This window comes from Falco peregrinus, chromosome Z (assembly GCF_023634155.1).
Source record: "Falco peregrinus isolate bFalPer1 chromosome Z, bFalPer1.pri, whole genome shotgun sequence".
NCBI classification, from domain to species: domain Eukaryota; kingdom Metazoa; phylum Chordata; class Aves; order Falconiformes; family Falconidae; genus Falco; species Falco peregrinus.
In genome coordinates, this window is record NC_073739.1 from 4,325,717 (window position 1) to 4,350,304 (window position 24,588).

Consider the following 24,588-nt stretch of genomic DNA (forward strand, 5'->3'; position numbering starts at 1 on the left):
CTGCTGTGCCAGCCTGTGGCTCAGTGCTGGCTGGTATCAGCGTTCTCCCAAACAGCTCGTAGGGTTGACTGGGGTGGTGGCCCACACCAGGGACCACATCTGACATGCTGATGGTGTGGGGCTTTCCTGTTGTGAAGCTTTAATGGTGAGGGCAGGCGTTACCCCATGGCAGTTGCCTTAAGCACCTAGAAATGTTTGTTTGTGGGCATTTTGAAGTTAACTTCTGTGGGAGGAAGAAAGGAAAGAAGTAAATTACTGAAAATTCTATTACTAAACTTAAAATATTTGGACATCTGAGTTGCTTAGTTTTAAACATTTGCAAATTTTATACTTCATCTTAGTTTTCTGGGTTTTTTTTCTCAGCAAAGATCACCCCAAGCTAGAGGGCACTTGGTTTGCAGTAGCCATTGCTCTTCCTCCTTCCCTCTCTAGCAGATTCTTGATATTCCCCACACCCCCAAGTAAAATGCTGATTTGGAAATAGAAGAAATCAGAAATCTGATTCAGAATAGCTTTTTCTTTATTCATAGGCAGTGTTTAATAAAGACAAAGTAGCATGTTTTCTATTGTCTCTCTTTAGGCTGTACTAAATTAGAAGGGCTGTATCCAAGTTCCTCTCTCTCACCCAGTAATGACTTCCATACGTGCTTTGGAGAAAGCATTTGTGAAACATGGCCTAGTACACAGTGATTCTTTAGGATTTTATTATCTTCAGGTAATTTGCAAGTTAGGTACCTTTTGATGGGTTGCACTGTGTCTGCAGGTGTAAAAAGTTACCTATGCATTCGAGTAACCCCTTTCTTTTAAGCATGTCCGTTAAAAGTCCTGCTTATGTACGTCCAGCTAATATTCTTGACTGCTGGTAAGGTAAACTTACTGACTGCACATAGGTCTTTTAGAGCTGTTAAAAAATAAATGGATGAGGCAGTCCTTTTGGAGCAAAGCTTCCAATGTACCTTCTTCGCATAACAGGGGAAAAAAAGTATTCTGAAGGCTGTGTGTGTAGGTATGCCTCAGTATCAGCAGCAATCCTACCACCTCAACAACTGTGATGGAAAAACACCTCGTTGTTTCAAAAGTGAAATCCTTTGTTTCAAGCATACTTGAAGTTTTTTAAGACAATTAACTTCCTTAATCAGTTCTAACCCAAAATTCCAGATTCCAAAGCTAGTAATGTTTTCCAGCTTTGCTGCTTCAAAGGCTTGTATTGAGGCAAACACTAGATACAATGAACGACTGACATAAGTTGCATAGCTCTAGCTATGCAAGAAAAATTACAACTTACTTTTCAGTGGATTTTGGAGGGGGAGGGGAAGAAAGAATAAGAAAAGATGCAGGTAGACAATGAAGAGCATATAGCATTCTTACAAAGAACTAGAACGTTTAGAGATTATATAATAACCATGTCAATTTTGGAACACCTCAAACCTGACTTTCAACCAGGCTGTTTAGTGTAACTGGAGGGAAAAAGAATTTTGTAAGGTGCTACTGGGTAGTATCTCTTGTTGGAAAAAGTTTTAACTAAGTGGTTAATGTAAAGTGTTAAGTGTCATGTTAACTACAGCAAGTGACTATAATTTCATGAAAATACAAGCCATGATTTCGTGTAATGTTTACTCTGTTTTTCTGATGCCAGTAACTCAAAGTATAATTTGTGTAACTTGTCAGAGCCCACTTACGTGGAGGTGTACACAAATAATGAAAAAGATAAACTTGTGATTTATTTATAAGGTGAATATTTTTTTTATTTTAACAACAAGTAATCCTCCTTTCAACAAAATTGTTTCATTTTTGTGAAAAAGGTTCTTTACCTAATTCTTACTAATATCACTTTATTTTGCATATTTTTTTCTGTATGCAACTACTATAGAAAATCAGACATTCATGTTAATATGTTTTTGTGGACAGTACTAAAGCAACATGTTTCACTTCACCAAGTGACACCTTCCACATATGATTGTGTTATAACATTAAAAATACTTTATTCCATGAAAAAATAACGAAGAGCGTTACTTTCAGGTGACTGCTGTTAGTTTCACATGGAACGGCCAGTAACTCTGCTTTGCATTCCTGACAGATTCTCCTTCCCCCACTGCTGCAAGAACACTGACGCTGGTCGCCAAGTCTGTGCAGAATTTAGCAAATCTGGTTGAATTTGGAGCTAAGGTGAATATCATTTTACACACAGAGAACAGCCTAGAACTATGCTTCCAGTACATTTCAGTGTTCCTTCCTGTGTAATAGATGCAAAAATCTGTTGCTATTTTGTCATGCAAAGCCTGACACATCACCTGTTTGTCCTTATTAGGAAGGAGGCAGTTTTGTATGTCCTCCTTATTTAGAGCTGAACAGGGTGTTGATCTGAACTAGAGCAGTAGTATAAAGTCTGGTCAAATTGTGAAGAGGAGCCATAATAGTTTGAGAGGAAGTGATTTAGAAACTCACATTAACAACTTGGTACATCCCATAAACGTTTTGAATCTGGTAGTAGGAACAGATTCAAGTGGTCTGTTCAAATAATTGATGAACAAATGGTCATGCCAGTAGGTATTACGGAGTGTGATGCAACTATACATTGATGCTATGAGAACACAAACTCAGCAGGCTTTTGTTCCAAAGGCAACAGTGGAAGTATGTGGAGCATTCTTTTTTCTGTTTGCAGCAGCAAAGGTAGCAGTCATACTCCAGTATTTCCTGTGTTAGAGGGGAGAAGTGGAAGAGGAAAGGCAGGCAGCCATCCCACCACAACAAAAGTGTCTGTGATGGTAAAACGGGCACACCTTCTTTTGAAATATTCATCAAAAAGACAAATGAGAATTTCTAGAGCAGGAATCTGTGATGGGAAAGAATCAGAGGGATAAATACTCTGCCTTAAATAGATGATGGGAGCTTTTTTTTTGTTTTCTTCATTTCCATTGATTATTTGATGTCAAAGGGGAGGCACCTTTCAGTAATAATTGGTATGCTTGTGTACACAACCGTGAAATGCATTCCACATAACGTTTTCTGTCTATGTATAGTAATTAACTTTCAGACATGAGACTACTCAGGCCTAAATTCCCAGCGTGGTATAGATATCCGATACTGAAATAAATGAAGAATTGCCAGCCTCTGACTCTTCCCCCTCCCTTATTTTCACCCTGCATTTACTTACTCCTTAGATGGGTGTTTTCTGTGGTAGGGCACTTCAAAGCACTTCTCCTATTTGTACTCACTTTCATATTGTTAGATGTAATTAATGTTGTAAATCAAGCGTACATATAGCACTAAAAAGCCCCAGCTTTCAGTAAAGTCTCAGTTCCCAAGCCAAAACATGGTTGAAAAATAAACCTGTTGACTTAAGCATAATGAAAGCGACTTCAGCCTGGCATTATAAAAGTTAGTTCTTTGACACACGTAACTTGGAACGTAAGCAGTAATGAAGTAACAAGAATGAGGGCACTTATTCCTGATCATGCCTTTGAAAGCAGAGCATTTGCTCATTGGAGCTAGGTATTGAGAGACATTCCATCTTAATGCAAATTCATGCCAGTTCGCATGTATAAGAAAATTTCTGAATCTGAAATTCTTCTGAATATAAGTACCGCCAAATTCTGTACTCTTTTGACTGGCTGCACAGCAGAGATGAGAAATTCGCTTGAAAAAATAAAATCACTCCAGATGACATACTTGTTTTGCAATGTCATTTGTTTGACTACAGTGTGTTGACTTCAGATATCTTGACAATATTTAGTCAAGACAAATTATCTTGACAATGATTTGTTCTAATGAATGCTTTTAAAAATTACTAGGAGCCGTATATGGAAGGGGTAAATCCATTCATCAAGAGCAACAAACATCGCATGATCATGTTCTTGGATGAACTTGGGGTAAGCAGTTTAAAAAAAAAAAAAATCTTTGCTGGAAGTTATGTAGCTACATTATAAATGAAAATTCTTTACACTTTTATTCACTAGCTCAAAAATGGATCAGCTGCCATGCCATTTTAAATGCTTGTAACTGAATAAATTTTTCTAATGCATGTTTAGAAACTGCAGATTGCTGGCCTGTCATATGAAATTAAAACCATCAAATGTCATCTTACAGTTCATTAATTTAGTGCTTCTGTAGATGTGAGAAGCTCAATTAGATTTTCTAGCTGTGAGGATCAGAAATTTTGGCAAAAAATACAAATATTAAAAAATACGTTTTAAAAAAAATTCTTATATGTACTTTGTCATACGGTTTTGACCAGAAATTGAAATATTTTTTTTGCTTTAAAAAATATCAGGTTGAATTTGTTAGGTGTTGCCAAATGTGTCACTGCATGCGTTCAAGATGTTCTAGTTTGAAAGTGAACTGCATTTGCTGTATTTTTGTAACTGTTTTGTGTATGATTGATATAACAGGAATTAGGTCCTTGTGTGTATTTTTAAACCAATAATGCATTTTAAAAAACAAGATAAAAAAAAGTGCTAAGCTTCCTGAATTGGTCTCTCAAAAGTGACCTAGAAAACATCTCAGAATATTTTGATAAGATATAAAACTGAGTGTGGCATTTGGGTAGGTTGCCGTATGTTACCTTTTTCTGGTTAAGTTGCAACTTCCATGTGTTAGGGCATGTCAGTTTTCTTTAGATGACAGATTTTGTGTGAGAACTCTGAAGACTGTTGGTTTGAAAATAACTGTTGGATTAATCTACTGTTCTAATGACAGAATTACTGGTTTATGACCAGTTACTTGGTAGTTACAGATTTTGCTGATTTTTGGTTGCTGCTGTTCTCTCATTTAGACTGGGAAAAAAGCACCTAATGGATGGTTCCCCCTCATTTAGGGGAAAGTTACCTTAGAACCATCATAGAATGGTTTGGGTTTGAAGGGACCTTAAAGCCCACCCAGTCCCACCCCCTGCCCTGGGCAGGGCCCCCTCCCCCCAGCCCAGGCTGCTCCCAGCCCCGTCCAGCCTGGCCTTGAGCCCTGCCAGGGATGGGGCACCCACAGCTGCTCTGGGCAGCCTGGGCCAGCGCCTCGCCGCCCTCACAGGGGAGAATTTCTTCCTAATATCTCATCTAACTCTCCCTCTTTCTGATTACAGCCATCCCCCCTTGTCCTGTCACTGCTTGCCCTGGTAAAAAGTCCCTCTCCAGCTTCCCTTTAGGTGCTTCACCTTTAGGTGCTGGCAGGTGCTGTAAGGTCTCCCTGGAGCCTTCTCTTCTCCAGGCTGAACCACCCCAGCTCTCTCAGCCTGTCTGCACAGGAGAGGTGCTCCAGCCCTCTGGTCATCTTCGTGTCCCTCCTCTGGACTCGCTCCAACAGGCCCATGCCCTTCCTGTGTTGGGCGCCTGGAGCTGAAGGCGGTACTGCAGGGGGGTCTCATGAGAGCGGAGCAGAGGGGGAGGATCCCCCCCTTGACCTGCTGGCCATGCTGCTTTCGAGGCAGCCCGGGGTACAGCTGGCTTTTGGGGCTGCAAACACATTGTCTGGCCGTGTTGAGCTTCTCATCCACCAGCAGCCCAAGTCCTTCTCTACAGATCTGCTCTCAGTCCATCCTCTGCCCAGCCTGTATTGATACTGGGGGCTGCCCCGACCCACGTGCAGGACCTTGCACCTGGCCTTGCTGAACTTCACGAGGTTCGCACGCGCCCACCTCTCAAGCCTGCCCAGGTCCCTCTGGACAGCATCCCTTCCCTTCAGCCTGTCAGCCGCACCACACGGCTTGGTGTCATCAGCAAACTTGCTGCGGGTGCTCTAAATCTCACTGTCCATGTCGCCAACAAAGTCATTATACAGCTCTGGTCCCAGTGTGGACCCCTGAGGAACGCCACTCGTCACCGGTCTCCAGTTGGGACATTGAGCCATGGACTACAACACTTTGAGTGCAACCATCCAGCCAATTCCTTATCCACGGAGTGGTCCCTCCATCAAATCCACGTCTCTCCAGTTCAGAGACAAGGATGTCACGTGGGACAGTGTCAAATGCTCTGCATGAGTCCAGGTCGATGACAGCAGTTGCTCTTCCCTCATATGTCGACACTGTAACCCCATCACAGAATGCCACCAAATTCACCAGGCACGACTTGCCCTTAGTGAAGCCATGCTGGCTGCCACCAGTCACCTCCTTATTTTCCATGTGCCTTTGCACAGTTTCCAGGAGGATCTGCTCCACGATTTTGCCGGGCACAGAGTTGAGACTGACTGTCCTGTAGTTCCCCGGGTCTTCCTTATTTGCCTTGTTAACAAGGGGGGTTATGTTTCCCCCCTTCCAGTCAGTGGGAATGTCACTGGATTGCCACAGCTTCTCCAATGTGACGCATAGTGGCTTAGCCACTTCATCCACCACTTCTCTCAGGACCTGCAGATGCACCTCATCAGGTCCCATGGACTTGTGCCCCTTCAGGTTCCTTAGATGCTCTCAGACCTGATCTTCCCCTATAGCAGGTGGTTCTTTGTTCTCCCAGTCCCTGCCTTTGCCTTCTGTGACCTGGGCGGTGCGGCTGGAGCACTTGTCAGTGAAAACTGAGGCAAAAAACCCCTCATGGAGAACCTCAGCCTCCCCCGCGTCCTGGGTAACCAGGTCTCCCGTTCCCTTTGGAAGAGGGCCCACCTTTTCCCCGTCTTCCTGTTATTGCTGGTGTACCTATGGAATCTTTTCTTGTTGCCCTTGACGTTCCTGGCCAGATTTAACCTAACCTGATCCTTGGCTGCTCAGGACATTTCTCTGTATTCCTCCCAGGCTACTTGTCCTTGCTTCTACCCCCATGGGCTTCCTTTTTGTGTGTGACTTTGTCCAGGAGCATCTTGTTCATCCATGGAGGGCTCCTGGCATTTTTGCCTGACTTCCTCTTTCTTGGGATGTGTGGCTGCTGAGCTTGGAGGAGGTGATCCTTGGATATTACCCAGCTTTTTTTGGGTGTCTTTTCCCTCCGGGGCTCTAAGGAGCATGGGGTGGCTCCTATCTGTCTATAGAGGGCTTCATCCGCTCGGCCTTCCTGGTCAGGTGGCCTGTAACAGGCCCCCACTGCAATGTCACCTGTCCCTGCCCTCCCTGTAATCCTGACCCGTGAGCTCTTGCCGGGCTCCTCATCCCTGCCCAGCCGGAGCTCCATGCACTCCAGCTGGTCACTGACACAGCGGGTGACACCCTCTCCTTGTCTGCCCTGCCTGTCCTTCCTAAAGAGCCTGTATCCTTCCATTCCAGCTCTCCAGGCACTGGAGCCATCCCACCATGTCTCCGTGACACCAGTCAGATCATATGAGTGTCTATGCAGTAATTTTCTGGTGAGCTGAATGGTAGTGTAGCAATGCCAGATCTCCTAGTAAGAACCCTTCTAGCAGGAGCAGAGATTGCAGTATGCTCATAAAATGCATGTTTGTGGAGAGGAGGAAATGCATAACTTGTAACAAAAAGATGGACTGGAGACTTAGCTGGGAAGAGTAAAGTTGCAGAGACTTGGCTGGAAAGACTAGAAACTGGTATGGAACAACTGTGTTGGCAGAGCTGTAGAGGTACAATTTGTCTTCCTGCATGCATGGGTACTCAGCATCCTAAATCCACTCTCATCTTCTCTGTTGAAGAATGTTCCTGAGCTTCCAGACACTACAGAGCACTCTAGAACTGACCTTTCTCGTGATCTGGCAGCCTTGCATGAGATATGTGTGGCACACTCGGACGAGCTCCGGACGCTCAGTAATGAGCGAGGTGTAATGCAGGTAAGCAACACGGGTTAGCAGACAAATCACAGGTGCAGGCAGTATGTCTTCGAGTTACTCCTCAGTGTCAGGCTTCTTTCGTAGTATTTCTGGCTAGCAGTATGACTGATGAGCATGTTAAAATATGTGCATTTCACCAGGTTGTTTATCTGTAAAGGTAAATACTTGGTCCATAGTTTTGTTTCTTCATGCAACAAAACTAAAGAGTTTTTTTTAAAGTTTCCGGATGAGTTTCTAGAGGAAGCCTAGAAGTGCAAAGTTACTGTCTCCTGACAGGCACTCTGGGTCATTAGTTTTAGGATCTTGGGTGTTTTTTCGGTTGAGAACTAAATTTACTTTGGTTAGCTTTCTGTTGATACCTCATTTCTGTCTCATAATTTGGCAGTGTATTTCTAAACAACCACAGCAAACTTTTCTAGCAGACCACGGCAGCGTGTTTGCAGTACGCTTCCTTACCTCCACGTTCAGCTACAAAGCAAAGAGATCCGTGAGCAGAGAGGCAAAGTTTGTAACGCTGTTTTAGAATTCCCTTTTGAAGGCAGCATCTTATTGACTAGGGAATTGGCTGTTTCCTTCCCCCACCCCCCACCCCCCCCAATGTATTTACCTCACAACAGTCTGATGGGTTAATGCTGAAAATGTTTCCCAAGCCAGACTGTTCTGTTCCCAGTAGCTAATGTGTGGTTTTCCTGACTCCCCTTTCTACAGCATGTTCTTAAGAAGCTTTTGGCTATTACTGAACTGCTTCAACAAAAACAAAATCAGTATTCAGTGTCTAACAACATCAGGTAGCAGCCCTCTACCTGAATTCTGCATGGATCCAGCATGCCCAACTTGGAGACTCACACCAGTATCACTTTCTTCTTGCTCTTGCCAAAAATAGCACACCCTGTCACGTTCCCAGTGATGTGTGAACTATGCAAAAAGAAAACAAAGATTCTGTTGGTGAATGATTGTACCAGCAGCTTTTTAAGCTATCTGTGCAGGACATTTGCACTTTTTTCCACTTGGAAACAGTTTTCACAACCTCTGAGCCTTGGTGTACAGTTCACCTTCCGCAAAGAAAATGCTGTGACTGTGTCTTGGACTTTGAAAATTACTTTCAGCACCTCTTGATTGCCAAAGTTTTGCTGTCTTGTTGGAAAAGAATGATCAACCGACATGAAAAGAAATGTATTGTTTTGACAGCCACATATAACTGGATAACGTTTCTTACTGTAATTTCTGACTGGTTACAATAATTACGACTTTTGACTGTTTCAACAACTTTAACTTGTATTTACAGTTTCCAGAATTTGATGTTATGGTAGGAACAATCTTTACTGTACACTTTTTATACCATGCTGTTTCTCTTGCTGGAATCATGTTGAAAGAGAATACGCAGAGTGGGTCTTTGTCAGCTTTATTTTTTGATGTGCCACTGATTCAGTCTGAATAGTTCTTCCATCAAGAACTGTATATCCAGATAAATCACAATGCTTTTGTAAAATGTTTACAACAGTAAATAATTTGAATTCAGTAAATTTATTGATCCTTGTATCAGACATGCATGCATTCATTAAACCATTTTATAAAATAGGTATTGGTTGGTCTTTTGTGTACTGTAAGTCTAGCTGAAACATTATTTTTATAAGTTTTTGAAATAAATCAAGATGCAGATCAACTCTTAATGGAAACTGGCTAACTTTGGCCGCTGTGGAAATTTTGCACAGCGTCTACACACATGATATACTTGGCAGTGTTCATGCGATGTCACTTTTTTAGGATGAATCCTCAGAACAGCATTACCTTGTCCATGTGCTTTTATTCGTATGCATCTCTCATGGGGTGAGAAGGTAGATGCTGAAAAATGTCATGGAGGGAGGGATGCATTTCACTCGTAAGAGAGAAGTAGTGCAATACTTCACAAAGTAGTGGGTTAAATTTCAGTGGTAAATGTGACAGCGGCTTAACAAGATTCGTTGGCAAGGTACACTTCATTATTTACTACGTAGAGGACAGGGACAGAGAAGGCTGTCAGGGAGACCCTCCCCTTGAGTCATGAGGCTCAGAGAGGACCCCCGTGTTCTACAGTCCTCAGAGGGGAGTTCAGGTGCAGCTGGATCCAGACTTAGTCCCAGACTTGGACAGTGATTTATGTCTAAAGAACTACATATGCACAATCAATCCTTTATACCGCTGAGCTAAGATTTCAGAGTTTCAGCGCTCTTACCTGGTAAGTGAATTGGGAGTATCTGATGTGATAAGGATTTTCTCAACCTCAAAAAGTAACCTTGAGAGGCATCCGTACTCAAGGGAAGATCCTGTGTGCAGCCCGCTGCCATGGCAGGAGAGCTTCACGGGCCCTGGGCTGTCCACTGTTTATGGAGTAAATGCCAGCTGTACTCAGGCTAGCACACGCTCAGCTAGCCCTTAGTGGCTGAGCAGGATTTACGGCCCTTGCCTGTTGTGGCATTACCCCTCTCTCCAGAGTCCACCTTCAGCCAGGTGCAGCCATCTCGACTGTCACTGATGGCTTAAGCAGAAAAAGAGTAGGGGACAACGCACAGCCACAAACTGTTAAACAAAATTAAAATTAAAACATGCAGTTCATTCAGAGGGAATTTCAGCATCACCATTTGCCCTTTTTCTAGGCAGCGATCTAATGAAAAGTAAAAGATGCTGTGATTCACTGACAAGACTAACAAGAATCACTAAGTAACCATGTAGTACAAACACAGTTGTTACACCATTAGAACAACTGACCTGTGTCTCTTGTCTTTTGAGAACTGCTCTCTTCCATTCACTGTCACGCTGGATCGTACAGACTCTGTCTTTGGGTCTGTGCTGCGCTGCCCTGGTCTCTCTCTTGCAGGAGGGTGCCCAGTGCTGTAGCATCGAGAGCTGCCACGTGTCACAAGTGCTACACTGAGCAGGCAGGCCTCATACAGCCTACTGCCAACACACCTGCTTGCAAGATCTTGGTACTACTGACTTCTTTTTTAGATTGTCCCCTAAAAGCACTGCCTGCGCTAGTGCTGTCAAGCCTATATTAAACTGCATCTCAGAGGAAAAGGTCATTAATTTTTTTTCTGCCCTGTTTAGTTCCCTGTGTACCACTAGGTCATGCAAGTCACAGTCCCACCTTATAACCTTTTTGTGTGTGACAAGCTACTGCTGCATGCTCTTACAGCTTCCAACCAGGTCAGAACCTAAGTACACAACTTACACTCTGTTGTCACACTTCTTTCACTTGGTTACGAAGGTGGTGTTTGAAAACGTCAGGCTTTCCAGAGTGAAATGGTGACAGCTGCTTTTCTTCCCTGACTAGTCAGCCGCTGACCCGGCTACAGAAGGATTTGTCAAGAACAAGAGTGGTTACAGTGGGTTATTGGGTAATTTAGCTGGCTGTAGGTAATACTTGGGTAAATCGCCTGACAAATCTGTTCTCCAATTACATACAAAACGCACTGATGAGAACGAAACCACAAAACTTCTAAAATTACATTTAGGTGTGCGTACTGTAGAACTAATATTATAAAACTGTTTATGAAGAGGAAAGAGACTTTGCTCTAGGTTTGGAAGACATCTAACTACTTGGGAAGACGTAAAAAGTACTCTTCTCCGTTGCTGCCAGGTAAGTTAGTCACAGCACCCTAATCTGAAATCACAGCTGCAGAGTAAGTCACGAAGGTGTGATTATTGCTTTCCATATTGTAAAATATGTTGCTGCAGCCTCTCGGTACGCTTGGGAAGAGCTTCCCAAATGCACCCAGTGTTACAGGCAAGGCTGTATTCACTTAGCTGCTTCGATGACAAGCTTGGGAAGAGAGGAGCACATCCTGCTCTACAGCATGTACGGGGCCATGAGCAGATCTGTCTCCTGCTTGCATTTATCCCGTTCACTAAAAGCCCAGTTTGACACTACCTACCGCCATGCTGTAACCCTACACTTGCAGCTCAAAAATGTTCCTGAACCAAATCTCTTTCCTGAGTGACAGATTTCTTAAAGCAAACATTTCCTTAATGATGCTTGACCTTTAATGGAACTATAACTAATTATTTTAGCATAGTCAAATGCTTTATTAGGAAGATCAACGTGACAGAATAAATATCGCATGACACACACAGTAAGGCACCTGGGGCAGACAGGTTCACACTTGACACCGAACAGTAGTTTCTGCAGCAGTGGGATCCCATCTTTCTTCAACGTCACACTGACTCTGCAAGTTCATCATCAGTCCACTCCTCCTAACGGGAAAAAAGCAACGCCTTGAGCAGTGTAAAAACCTGTGTGTGCTTTACAACAAGGTGGGCCAGGCAAGATGTACCTGTGGGCACACGGTGCTACCGCACGTGCTGTCACAGTAACTCTTACTACAAGCACCAGTTAAAGAGAATCTGCACAACACATAGCAGACACGGTTCAGAGATGGGAGAAGTCGGTAACAGACTTACTTGAATTTTTTATTTATTTATTTTTTTAACTGATTTTTAAGATAGTGCTTGTCCACCTTACTTTACTTGACAAGTGAGCACTTCTGCCAGGACACCTGACCGTCCTTATGCTGCAGACTCCATTCCACTTCTGACAACCAGGTAGCAACTGTCACTCCTGGTTAACTTAAAAGGCTGGCCCAAACCAGAAATGAGAACTCATGCAAGGCCTATGCAGGAATCACTTGACAGAATGCACGTTTGTTATGTTCCCCTTCAGACTCTCATAACGTGCCTGACCTAAGATGGCCAAGAACTGCTGATCAGCATGTAAAGGTATCTCCCTTCCTTAGAGTCCCCATGATCTGGACTTGCTCCCACTGCTAAACGTCAGCACAGGTAAAGGAATTCGTTTAAGCACACCTTAGTCTGTTGTGAGACTCCAATTAAGTTTTGATTCCTGGGTTCATTTAAAATGTTTCTTGCGTGCCACTCCCAAGCAGTATTATCCAGCATGCTCAGTGTCTTGAATAAAACAGTTATCACTTAATATCAAGTAAATGTAGCAAAGGGAAGATTTCATTTTAGCTAATCCCAGAATGCAGGATTGAAAGCCTCCTGGGACCAAGCCCTACTTTTTGCTTCTGGAAACATGCCACACTGCTTACCACCACCCTCCCCTGCCAAACCCACACCAAAAAAAGCTATGTTCTTTATGGTCAGGATTTACTACCTAATAGAAGTATTCCATGAACAGAAGAATAGAACAAAAAAATATCTTAACTAGTAATGAGTAAGCCCTTTAACCTTGAAGCTAGGTATCCATGTCATGGAGACCCAGCCATCTCAGCAGCCTCTTTTCAGCACCTGGTTGAGGTTTAGCGCATGATTCTTCATTATGCACAGATTTCCACAAAAGCCCATATTGCAACCCTTTACTAATACCTTGCACTTTTTATGGCTTCATCACTTTGGCAGCTGAGTCATCCTCACTCAACCACTACTCTGTGTGTTTCTTTATCATTTCAAATTTATAAGCTCTCTGTATCTGTTACGGCCTTGCTGTCAATGTCAACTTCAGCTGTAAACCATTAGATCAAGAAACAGAATCTTACAAATAGATTAGAACCGACTGTGCACTTGTATACTACAGCCTCATTACTTACAGATATACATATTGTTAATATCAGCTGACTACAGGATTACTGAAGTCTCAAGGTTTGAGCAGTACTCACATACGATCAGCTTTCAAAAAGCTGGGCACACTTTCTCCTTTATGCCCTGGCTAGCTCAGATCTGCTATTGCCTGCAATACTCAGAAATTAAACTGTTTTATATAAATACATTTTTAATACATATAATTTATATACATGTAATATAATTATATATTTAATAATATATAGTATGATAATGTATACATTCTATATTATATATGCATAAATTAATTTTCATATATGTATATAATGTATTTTAATACAAACTATTTTATATCCCAAGTACAAACCCTTGGGAGTTCAGAGTTTCAGGAGCTGTTCAAACCATGCAAGAGTTTATCCTGAAATGCTGTACGCTATGTGAATTTATCCAATCAGTTCATTCCTTTGGAACAGCATGGCAAATAGAAATTGAAAATGCAAAAATTAAAACTGCCTCAAACCGCGGCGTAACTAGAATAAGACCCCTTTCAAATTAAACTGGGGTAGGGAAGAAAGGAGTCTCCAGAGCTTAGTTGGAGCTGTTCTCTAAGTCATTTTGTGAGAAAGTGGAAAGTTATTAAAGTGCTAGCTTTACAGAGCTGCCAGTTTCAATATGCTTTCCGAGACTGGCATTTGAAGTAAACACTACTCAAAGTTTGTACAGCATTAGAATAGTTATTAAATATGCCTGAGGTTCCACATTTCATTAGAATATACTTTCAGTTCTGATTTTATTACAGTCTTACTCAATTTTTTAGATTCTAATTTGACATTATAGCATCAACCTACTATAGCAATTTTTAATATCAAGAGTCCTCGAATGATAAAAAAAAACCCTACACATCCTGCACTTTAAGATTTTGACAGACAACTCTCTTCAGCTGTTCACAAGTTTTTCTAAATGCCATACTTAAAGTGTCTTAGACTACATCAGGATGGTACAATGTCTTCATATCAAAAGAAGTCCAGTTAAAAAGGGTTCTTCACAAAGCTATTTCCTCCACCAGAATGTATTCTCTACAACTTCCAGTCAATGCCACAAATGAAAGCTCTCAAAGGTGTTCAGATTAGATCTGAACGGTTACTTTAATGCCGTTTTCATTTGTTGAGTCACCCTCCTCTGCCCATCTCCACTTGGTCTTGCAACCTGAAGTACTAGCTACCCATCTGTAATCTATGCAAGCCCTGTTAGCAAATGGGCTGAAGTAGAAGTTTACTCCAGCAGCTGACTTCTGCTTTGTGCAAGAAGCCAAATGAAGTAAATGAAAACAGTTTCAGAAACACTGGCTGACAGAAAAACCACCACATAAAACTTGCGTGAAAAAAGCCTGCATGAGTATATTTCAGCATAGTCATTTATTTAATCCAGTTCTGAGGAACAAGTTTCCACCTAGCCAGGATTTCTCAAGTGTTAAGTTTCTGGCCTTCCAAATCCTCCTTTCATCACAATATTCCAAGTATCAATCTACAGCTATTTCCCCTCACTGGCATCATGGAGTTTCACATGCTGGAGTACTAAGCTTGATGCTGTTTTATGGTTGTTCTGTGGTTTGTCAGAAGATTTTCAAAGCACAGAAAACAGCAGGAAGGATGGTCTGTGTGTTCTTCCCCCTCCTCACAAAAGACTGCACTGTTTAAGAACACTCCCAAGTGCAGGCTAGTATGAATTCTGGCTCATTTTTTTAAAAAGCTGAAGAAGATTCTGTCTGAGCCATACATAAAAAGAGAATTAACGATGCAGGAAGTTGGTCTCAGTAGCTGCGTCCCCTTTGTCTGGGCAGTTGGAGTGGAAAGCACAAGTACTTGTACAATAGGTTTACTGACCTCATCCGTTCTGCATTTCTTCGTGACATGGTCATCATCTTCACAACCTTTCCTCTTCTTCCTATACCCCAACCAGAAACAAAGTAAAACGTTTAGGTATTTTCAGAAGTTGGAATCTCCTTATTCAGCCACAAGATTAGATTATGGACACATGTGCCACGCTAAAGCCTCAACAAGCAGCTTGCTAGAAGATCACAGTGGGTACACTAAAGTGAAAAGGGCAGAAAATAAAAATCAGGAAGTCCTCTGCCATCCAGCCAAGCCTTATGAAAACATTAACCCTTTACACAATTCTTTTAATTGTGAATTTAAAGCTCTTGGTTCTCATTACATATGACATCAAGTGGCCAGACCTTAGAACCTCACCCAGGATTCCAGCTCTCTTGTTACAAAATCATCAGTATTACAGCTTGCAGTGCAAATCAGCACAAAAGAATGTATTTACATATTATTGAAAGCTCTACCTTGAGTCTCGGTCCTCAGCTTCCACCAGACACTGACAAAGGAAGCATGTGAACAGACATCATTGTAGGTACATTTGGATGTTTTCGTTTTCAATCACTCATACAGATCAGAGGAAATTAGTGTTTCTACAGCAATAAAAAAGGCAGAAGTTGAACACATCAAAGACTGAGTACCTACTTACGGGTTTGTATTAAGTGAAAGCTCCGAGCTGTGGCACTTCTCTAATTTCTGTTTCAGAACAGCAACCTCTTCAGGCCTTGGTAGTTCATATTTCTTTATGAGATTTTTCATGCCTGCAGTGGCAACAACACAGCTCTAAGCACATTAAATATTTTCAGCTCTACCTTGTATCATGTTTGCATGGCAGGGTTTTGGTAGCGGCGGGGCTACAGGGGTCGCTTCTGTGAGAAGCTGCCAGAAGGTTCCCCGTGCCGGATGGAGGCAATGCCAGCCAGCTCCAACATGGACCCACAGCTGGCCAGGGCTGAGCCCATCAGCAGCAGTGGTAGCGCCTCTGGGGTAGTATAGTTAAGAAGGGGGGGAAAAATCTGCTGTACAACAACAGCTGGAGAGAGGAGTGAGACCCTGTGAGAGCAGTGGCCCTGCAGCCCCCCCGGGCAGGGCAGGGCAGAGCAGGGCAGGGCAGGGCCAGGCCGGATGGGCTCCCGGCCTGGAGCAGAGACTCCCTGGCAGCCCCAGGGCCAGGCAGGCTATGCTCCCCGCCCAGGGAGGCCGGCACATTGGTGTGTTTAAGGTTTGGGTTTATCTCTCCCTGCCCTGCCCTAATGTGGCTGCTAACAAAGGAACCCGGGGGTTATATTGTCCCTGTCCTGCCCAGCCGAGGAGGGCAGGGATGGAGCAGCAGCACCGGGCACCTGGGCTACTGCCAGGGCCAGCCCACCACAGCTGTGAACTAAACTTGCCTATCAGTCAGTACTACAGCTACCATTCCTGCTCATCCCTCACAGCTAAGTTTGATCCAACAGTTTACTCTGCCCTCCCTCACTGTAACAGCAACACAGTATACATTTTCAAGCAGCTTCTACCAGGGGGAAAAAAAAGCCAACAACCTACACCAAAAAAATCAGAATGGTACACAGAGAAAAAAAAAAAAAAAAGAAATCTAAGTTTTGAAGTCCACACCTCTGAAAGGTTTGAAAGCATTGTATCTAGTTTTCAAACAGACTCAAAACACACTAGAAAGCAATCAAAAGCAACATGCAACCTACTGCAAACAGCTGAGACAACTTACCAAGTAAAATACTTTTATTTGTCAAAGGAAGCATTAGACATTCAAAGTATGAACTCCTCCCAAACTGCTTGCTTACAAAACTTCCCAGCCCACATAGCACTCAAAACTTTAAAGGCTCAAAGATTACGTGTCTAAAACTTAAGTATCAACTTACATCCAAGAATTAATTCTAAATAACAAGGTACCACAGAAGCCGAGCACAGAACACTACACTGAAACAAGTTGTTAGCATTGTTGATCCTGGATTTCCTCAAGGTAAATTGTAATACTGTAGTTTGTATTATTCTGCTAACAAGGTTCAAAATACACAGGTATTTTTTGCATTCAGCATTGTAGCTCAGTCTTAAAAAAAGGGAAGATTGGTTGAAGTCTTGTTAAAAATGCAAATTAAATTTACACCTACCCTGGCAAAAACAAGAGTTTTTCCTCTACCACCAGTTCTCTGTAAAACTAGTCATTTACAGATGCTTCAAAATTTCCTTCCAGCCTTCATATGTTTACAAAAAGAGTGGCCTTTGGACTAAAGCTACTTTCCAGAATAATGCAAGTGAAGAATAATTATCCCAGCATTCCTTTTGCATCTCAGCAATGGAAACCTGAAGACTGGATATGTTAACAGGAGGAGAAAGGGAACAGCATCTTAAGTTTAATCAATGCAATTTAAATTGAATTTGTAGACCCTGGTGACTTGTATGGTGTAGTCACTACTAGCCAAAAGACTGCAATATTAATGCTACCACTCTCCCATTTTAAATGCATGCATTAGCTTAAACCATTAAATAACTGATTACTTACTGGAAATTTCATATTCCAGCCTTTTTATTTAATTTAAAAAAAGGTAATAATCAGTGTACTACATCCCCCATTATCTTAACTAAACCATGCTAGAATTTTTTATATTTATATATATATATATATTTCTAACACAAGAAAACTAAACATCTTTTGAAACATCTCCAGAGCTACAAAACAGAAGTGAAGTATAAATCCTGACATATCGCTTAACATAATCATTTCTCTTAGAGAAGGTACCCTCTGGTGGTAGAAGTAGCTTTGTGCAGGCTTTTGCCTGAAGCTGTAATTTTCGCAACAGAGTGACTGAAAAGTCATTTCACCCTGACTTACAAAAGCTATTACCTAGTTCCCAAAATAGATTTCTCACTTTTGGGTCAGCTCCTAGCACTTAATTGACTGTAACTCTTATGTTCTGAGAAGCATCAGGCCCTTTGCCTTTTAATTTCATGTGTTCCTGTCACAGGAAAGTCTCAATATTTTCTCCCACTGCATCAACATGCTAGGTAGTTCATTCTACTGCCCATGTTTTACTTACTTATGCATGCCCTGAGGTGAAGAAAAGTACTCGAAAACACACTTTCTGCATAAAGCTTTTGCTGTTTGGAAAAAGCTCTTTTTCCTCCTTTAGAAATACTGTTTGTCATACTTTTCCAATGTTTACTTACATTTCACATCATCTAGTAGCTTGGCTAAGGATGTTCTGTTCTCTTTCAGCATAAGACTTTCTGTTAAGTAACTACAAAGAAACATGGAAGAATAAGTTCTAAAAGTGTCCTAATTATTGTGGCAGCTAACATTAATTATAAAGTTCTAGCAGATGTAAATAATAAATAATACACATTTCATTAACTAGACTTTTGTAAGTAACATTTTGGTTGTGTGTTATCAAGTCATAAAAAGGCACCTCTGTCACTTGAAACATTCTTCTTCTGTAAGAACGTGACATAAAGTACATAGCCACATAAAGAACCAAATTCTGCAACACTGCAGAATTAAACATTTGTGAGTAAGCCTCACTGAGTTAGCCCAACTTAAGTTTAAGATTCTGTGAAGTGTCATACTAACATCACACTATTACACAGTATAACTCCTGGAAAAGCAGATACTGCAGAAGAGTAGTCCTCAGACAGGTAAGACAGCAAAGCTTGCAAGATGAGACTGCTTCTTTTGGCAGCTGAAAGCAAATCCTAAATACCATCCTGTAAGAGTCTGTGGGTCCCTTCCTCTTCCTTCAGAGATTCAAACTTCCTTTTACTAAGAATATAAATATATATACACACCATGTGGGTAGAAACCTCCACACACACACAGAGCAATACTTACTATAATGCACAACCACCAAGTTTTATCCCTTCCCTGGAAGTGCACTTTAGGATAAATGATGTGTTAAGTTCAAACTTACTGCACAGACTCACACAGCTGCATCAGCTGCAGCTCCCACAGTGAGACACCAGCCACCCTGAAGCTGACAGCTGCTGTTAGCATCACTGCTCTTGCACAGTTAAACTTAAGACTATTATTTAACCTTGTGCTGATACCAGAACTGAAGGTTAATTTGCAGCCACCTATGAGCCAGAGTACGGTGGCACCTGTCTTTTTTCCTGAAGCTCTAACTTAAGACATGCTGACATGATGGGAGCAACAGGTTTTCCAGTCCTTCCATGTTCCACCCCACCTCTGCAAGTCCACCTACCCACAGGTCCACAAGACCCAAGATTCTCTCATGTCCAGCAGCTCAAAGTCACGCAAAAAAAGCAGGTGACAAGTTTATAGTAGCAGTAGGATGCAGACAGGTGGCAAAGACTTGACTTCTTCATGAGTATGCAAAGAGAAGGTTCGCATACCTCGATTCACATGCCATCTACAAATTATTCTAGTTCTTTTCACAAGCATGCTTTTCTGAATGTTGGCAACAAGTGGTACAGAATATAGATTCAGGAGTGAGATCAACAAGTTTCAAGTTATAGTAAGCACCTGAATGTTTTTACACTATTCTGAGAGGTCAGCAAACCTTGTAAAGGATACTCACATACTTGCTCTTTTAGAACAAGAGAGATATGAGATTTATTTAGAGTAGGTGGAAGGAAAGTTCCTGTAAAAAGAACTCTGCTTTTCACATCAGCCCTTGTGCCTGACATGACACTAGATAAAAAATGCTCACACAGAGCATCAGGCAATTAAAACACTCCAGAATACAGCTACTTAGAGCAACTACCTCAGCTGTCTTCCTGAAGGAAAAAAAAATAAGATGGTTTGTCCTCAGAAAGAACCAAACCAAACCATGTGTTTCAGCAATGACATCGAAGTATTTGATAATGCATTCGCAAACACCAGTGGCTAGAACACAGAAAGGAAGAAGGGACTATTTAAAACAGCACCTTACCATTAGTCTGTTTCCATGGAAACTGAACAGTTGTACCAGCCAAACAGAGCACTTAGTTTCCACATGCCTAGTAGCTGTCAATTCAGTGTAATTTCATTTCACACTGTAAGCTTAGAAAACTTCAAAATCCTACTTTTTTCCCTTGAAGTGATTCTTGAGGCATTCCATACTCTCGGTTTCTATTGTATTTCTACTTTCTTCACTTTAATCTTCAAGAGGAGTCTGGAAATCCTATGCTGTTCTAATAAGGACAACGTCATCAGTTTGACTTTTTTTTTTTTCCCCTTTTTCCAAAGCAATCTTTGGAATTGGTTCCAAACTGGACACCGAACACCAACTAACTGCATTTATCGCCTGCTTCTTGAAAATGGAGAATAAATAAGTAACAGCACCACTTCAGTTTTGAAACATACTTGAAGAACATACCAGAGTGTTAACAAACAATAAATACTTTCACTAGTTCAGAATGTCTAGAACAAAATAGTTTTACACAAGAGGCAAATAAAACTGTTTAAATCATACCTATAACAAAAAAGAAAAGACTACCTTTCCATATTAATTCCTGCTCTTGAACCACTAGATAGTACGGCAGCGAGAGCTATCTGTGAGGGAGCAAAAAGCAGATACGCATCTGTCAGAGCCACTCGATTCAGGAAGTCATCAGCTGTTTTCCTCAAAACTTCAGGATTCTCCAGCATTGGATAGCGAGTCTAAAAAGTAAGTATTTAGGAAAGTAAGCAGCTGTTCTTTGTCTTCTGGTTTGTAAGCTAAGAACACATAATTCAACAATTAAAGCTAAAAAGTGGCAGGCCATCTACTTATTTCAAAAATAATCTAAAGCTCTTAAAGACCACAGCTAAACCAATCTCCTTTGTCACTTTAGAAAGTAGATCTTTCCAGATCACAGATATGAAGGGAAATAAAACTTTTGTAACACAATCCATGACAGAATTGCATCATGTTAGTATACGGACCATGTAGCATATAAAACAACACTACCTTCAAATCGATTAGAAATCCCTCAAATGGCCTGTATGGATTGTGGACGATAAGATGGAAGTTCAGTTGCTGAATAAGCAGTAGTTCATATTCCAGTATTTGTTCAAGAGCTTTTTCCTGGCCCGGAGGGCTTTCTCGAAGGTTACCAACAAACTGTGCACTGGACACATTAAATTCATCTACTTTACAGGCCAAAAATGCACATGTTAACCTAGAGAAAAAGCAAACAATTGACATATGCAGCATCCATCTGTTTATCAACAGTTCTGTTCACAAAGTTTGTATCTTAAAAACAGCATGTTCTGAACACAGCAAACTTCCAAATGGAAAATGAAAGAGACCAGACTTCCTCTTTATTCATATTTAAGCTCTCAGATTTACTTCCGCATTTTTTCTGGTCTTTACAGATACAATGGTTATATCTCCAATGTTCCACTTGACAGAATAACTCAAGATGCATTGATAACTCACATTATTATCCGAGGATGATACTCCATCACTGAGTTATTGAGGTAAAAGCGTTTGAAATACATGCAAGCTGTTCCCTAAATTAAAAAAAAAAAAGGGATGGAAAAGTAAGTATAGAAGCAAAAACAGATTAAGAAAAAATAAAATCACAAAATCACAGAACAGATAAGTTTGAACACACACTACAGACACACAGGATACAGTAAGGCACCAAGATGTACACAGTCCCCATGTCATTAATTAATTCAAAGTCTAATACACTGATGCCTGCAAGAGCCTTAAAAATTAGCAGCTTGGTTATCTTTTCCTCCATATTTAGACATAGTTAGGAAGACAATGCTCAAAAAGCCTACAATATCTTCAGGAGAAAAATCTGACATTTAAAAGAAATTTAAAAACCAAAGACTGAAAAAATTACCCTGAAAATCACAAGTCATCCCAGCCAAGCCACCTGACCTTTTGGATCAGTAAAATTCCCAATATATTTAACATTTATGCTTCTCTCTGAGTGTAGAGGTACTTCAGTCAATGCTAGATTTCCAAGCTGATCTGAACGCTATCGGCATGAAAGCATGTCTTCTAAAACCATTACTTGGTGAGACTGATCCAGCACACATACTCTACAAGGGCCACTTAGGAAATTTAAGGTCTGGCTCCACAGAGCATGTAATGGCAGCCTACTGCTATGTTTCAAACACATCTTCACACAAGACGCTCTTCACCTCAGTCATATGCCGCACCTGCCAGAAGAAGTGAGAACTGATTGGGGATGATACAGATTATACATCTTAACAGCTAGGTGACAAAAGCACAACTCCCTGCTTTAGCTGTTTGGTTGCTGTCCTTCCTCTTCTGAAATGCACTCGTCTGTGTTCAAGGTAAGTAGGTTCAACAATTTATTTATTTTTTCCCCCCTTTGTGGGTTAGTTTACTGCCAGTTCTTGAACCAGTTTGCTTTGTGGTCAGGCAAGCACCAATGCTGGAGAAACAACTGGATCACCGCCCAACTTTGAGAATACCTCCTTTAGCTGCAGTGAGATCATTTTATTTTATCGTCAATCCAAACATCATTACGTTTGTTTCTACTCTTTGCTTAAAGGAGAGGAAAGCAAGCAGTTGCGACTCGTGGGGAGAGGAGAGCAAGCAATTGCGAGTCATCCACAGATGCCTAATGAAGTAGAGAAGTAAGTCTGGTTTTGAAACGGCTGCACACTGCCCAGGTGACCGAAAGGCATAAAAAGCAGCATGAAATACAGCACTGGAAAACGAGAGATATCCGTGCTCTCAAGAACAAGCTAAGCAATGCGCAAGCGAAGAAACCTGAGACACGGAGGGCAGGGGCTGGGGAGGGGTGTGTGTGCACTGCCTGCAGCCCCGCTAGTCCCCAGGCCGCAGGCCGTGAGGGGAGGGCGGCCACCCAGCGCAGGCCCCGCCGCTTACCACCACCGATCTGGGCATGGCAGGCTTGAAGACGGCGCAGAAGTCCAGCAACCTCTTTTCGTAGTACTTGCATATCGCCAGCTCCTCGTGGGGCTCCAGCAGGGCAGGGTCGGTCTGCTGGACCTTGAGGGGACCAAAACCGCGGCTGACACAGAGGCTGCGCCCCGGCAACGCCGCAACGCCGCTCCCCCGCCAGGTCCTTCCCTCAGCGGCGCGGGCAGCGCCGGCCGAGAGGAGGCCGCACCCCCCCGCCCCGCACCTTCCCGCTCGCCACCGCTTTGCTGCGAAACTTGCGGTTGGCCTCCGCCCGGCACCGCGCCAGCTCCTCCTCGCTGCGGAAGGTCCAGTGCCGCCACTGCGTGCTGCTGTGGTACATGGTGGTGATCCTGGCAGCGGCGGTGGCAACAACTCTCCGTCGTCCGCGTTTTACGGCAGCCTGTTTTACGGCAGCCCGCTTTACGGCAGCGCGCGGGGCGTGGCGGGAAGGGGTGAGGCGGTGGCGCCGCCGCAGGCCGCGGGGCGCTGTGGTGGGCTGGGCTGAAGGGAGCGGTCCCTGCGGGAGGGGACGGGAAAGGCCCCGGCCGGCCTTGGGGGCAGGGAACAGCGGGGATGGGGCAGAGCGAGATACTTCTGGGTGGCGCTGGGGCAGCTTGCGAAGCACCTCACAAAACCAACAGCAGTCTACTACTGTTCTGTCATTGGATCTTTTAATGGAATAAAAAACGCTTGTACAAGTGAGGGAACTGGGATCAGGCCCAGAGGGGGCACTTACGTGGTGGATTATGTTAGAGTGCAGTAAGCCCTGACAGTGAGGAATACTTTTTCTTGTGGTAATTGCAAGAGGACTTGTTGCAAGCTCTGCGTGGCATGAAGAGCCAGAAACCCTAGCACCATAGTGCCAGCAAAGACAAAACATCTGCTCCTCTTACACTGTGTGTCTGTAATGACCTTCTGGGGAGTGCCTTGGCCTCGTGTGCCCATGGATGGTGCATAGGTTATAGCTCACAGTGGTCCTACTTCATCCTGTTACAATAATGCGTGGCTGTAATATGCAGCTTCGCATTTTTTCAAGCTTTTTACAAATAGCATGCAGCATGCTGACATCAAAAAAGAAATTCACTGTTCAGTTCCTATCCACAAAGCTATGAAACCATGCAATTTATCAACATCAAATAATAATACTGTCAGAAAAAAAAGGAATCCTTGATATTACAGCAAATGAAATCAATCTTGGTGAGTCTTCAAAGAAACATGTGAGAAGAAATAATCCTCTAGCAGTTCGTCTAGTCTGTACTGCTATCTCATGTCAGGGTTGATTTCATTATTGTTAACCATATCCCGTAAGCTGATACGTGGTTTCCATTAACATCTCTGTGAAGGTGATTTAACAACTTGTCCGCGGTAGCTTGTCCCATAGCTTCACCGATTGTATGGTTCTCTCCAGTACCTTGCATATTTTCCCTGTTGCTGCTTTACTTTTTGGTAGCTATTCAGCTTCTTTTATATAGGGAGGCCAATGGCATTAACATTTGGGTATTGACACTTGAGTTTCTATTCACTTTCTTTTCCTAGACTGTACACACCCACTCGTCAGAACTTTCTTTACACTGGTCTTGCCTTACAAACCTTCTGCCGTTCTTATGTCTTAGGATTTTTTTCAC

The 24,588-nt window shown here is 42.5% G+C and overlaps 2 protein-coding genes across 4 annotated transcripts in view; one reads left to right on the top strand and one right to left on the bottom strand.

Annotated features, from left to right (window-relative positions):
- RASA1 (RAS p21 protein activator 1) overlaps positions 1–9,267 on the top strand; it is a 67,585-nt gene extending 58,318 nt beyond the window's left edge. The window contains exons 22-25 of the mRNA XM_055790461.1: positions 2,078–2,166; positions 3,792–3,869; positions 7,555–7,689; positions 8,398–9,267. Of these exons, the coding sequence (XP_055646436.1) occupies positions 2,078–2,166; positions 3,792–3,869; positions 7,555–7,689; positions 8,398–8,481 (386 nt within the window). The 3' untranslated portion in view covers positions 8,482–9,267. The remainder of the gene's footprint in view (positions 1–2,077; positions 2,167–3,791; positions 3,870–7,554; positions 7,690–8,397) is intronic.
- A 2,460-nt stretch (positions 9,268–11,727) lies between these two features.
- Positions 11,728–23,364, bottom strand: CCNH (cyclin H). Of its 3 annotated transcripts, none has more exons than XR_003557122.2 (9): positions 23,187–23,364; positions 22,928–23,050; positions 21,491–21,564; positions 21,020–21,230; positions 20,567–20,730; positions 18,303–18,373; positions 15,768–15,883; positions 15,126–15,186; positions 11,728–11,919 (listed from the first exon to the last, which is right to left on the bottom strand). XR_003557122.2 is itself a non-coding variant. In XM_055790462.1 (9 exons), the coding sequence occupies exons 1-9, from the start codon at positions 23,301–23,303 to the stop codon at positions 11,881–11,883; spliced, it is 864 nt and encodes a 287-aa protein (XP_055646437.1). In that variant the 5' UTR covers positions 23,304–23,364; the 3' UTR covers positions 11,728–11,880. The 3 variants fall into 3 exon arrangements, 2 of the variants coding, with proteins under 2 accessions (XP_055646437.1, XP_005243511.1); XM_055790462.1 differs by having other exon boundaries at positions 15,772–15,883; positions 20,567–20,622; XM_005243454.4 differs by having other exon boundaries at positions 15,772–15,883.
- Between the last annotated feature and the right edge of the window lie 1,224 nt (positions 23,365–24,588).

Bases quoted from the DNA above. Each gene is read 5' to 3' on its own strand.
- CCNH (XM_005243454.4), bottom strand. From the start codon at position 23,303: ATGTACCACAGCAGCACGCAGTGGCGGCACTGGACCTTCCGCAGCGAG. The intron at 20,731-21,019 runs GTAGTGTTGTTT...CTTACTTTTTAG, and splicing joins GATTTCTAATCGATTTGAAG to ACTCGCTATCCAATGCTGGA. The intron at 15,884-18,302 runs GTAAGTAAACAT...TTGCCACTGCAG, and splicing joins GCTACTAGATGATGTGAAAT to GCATGAAAAATCTCATAAAG.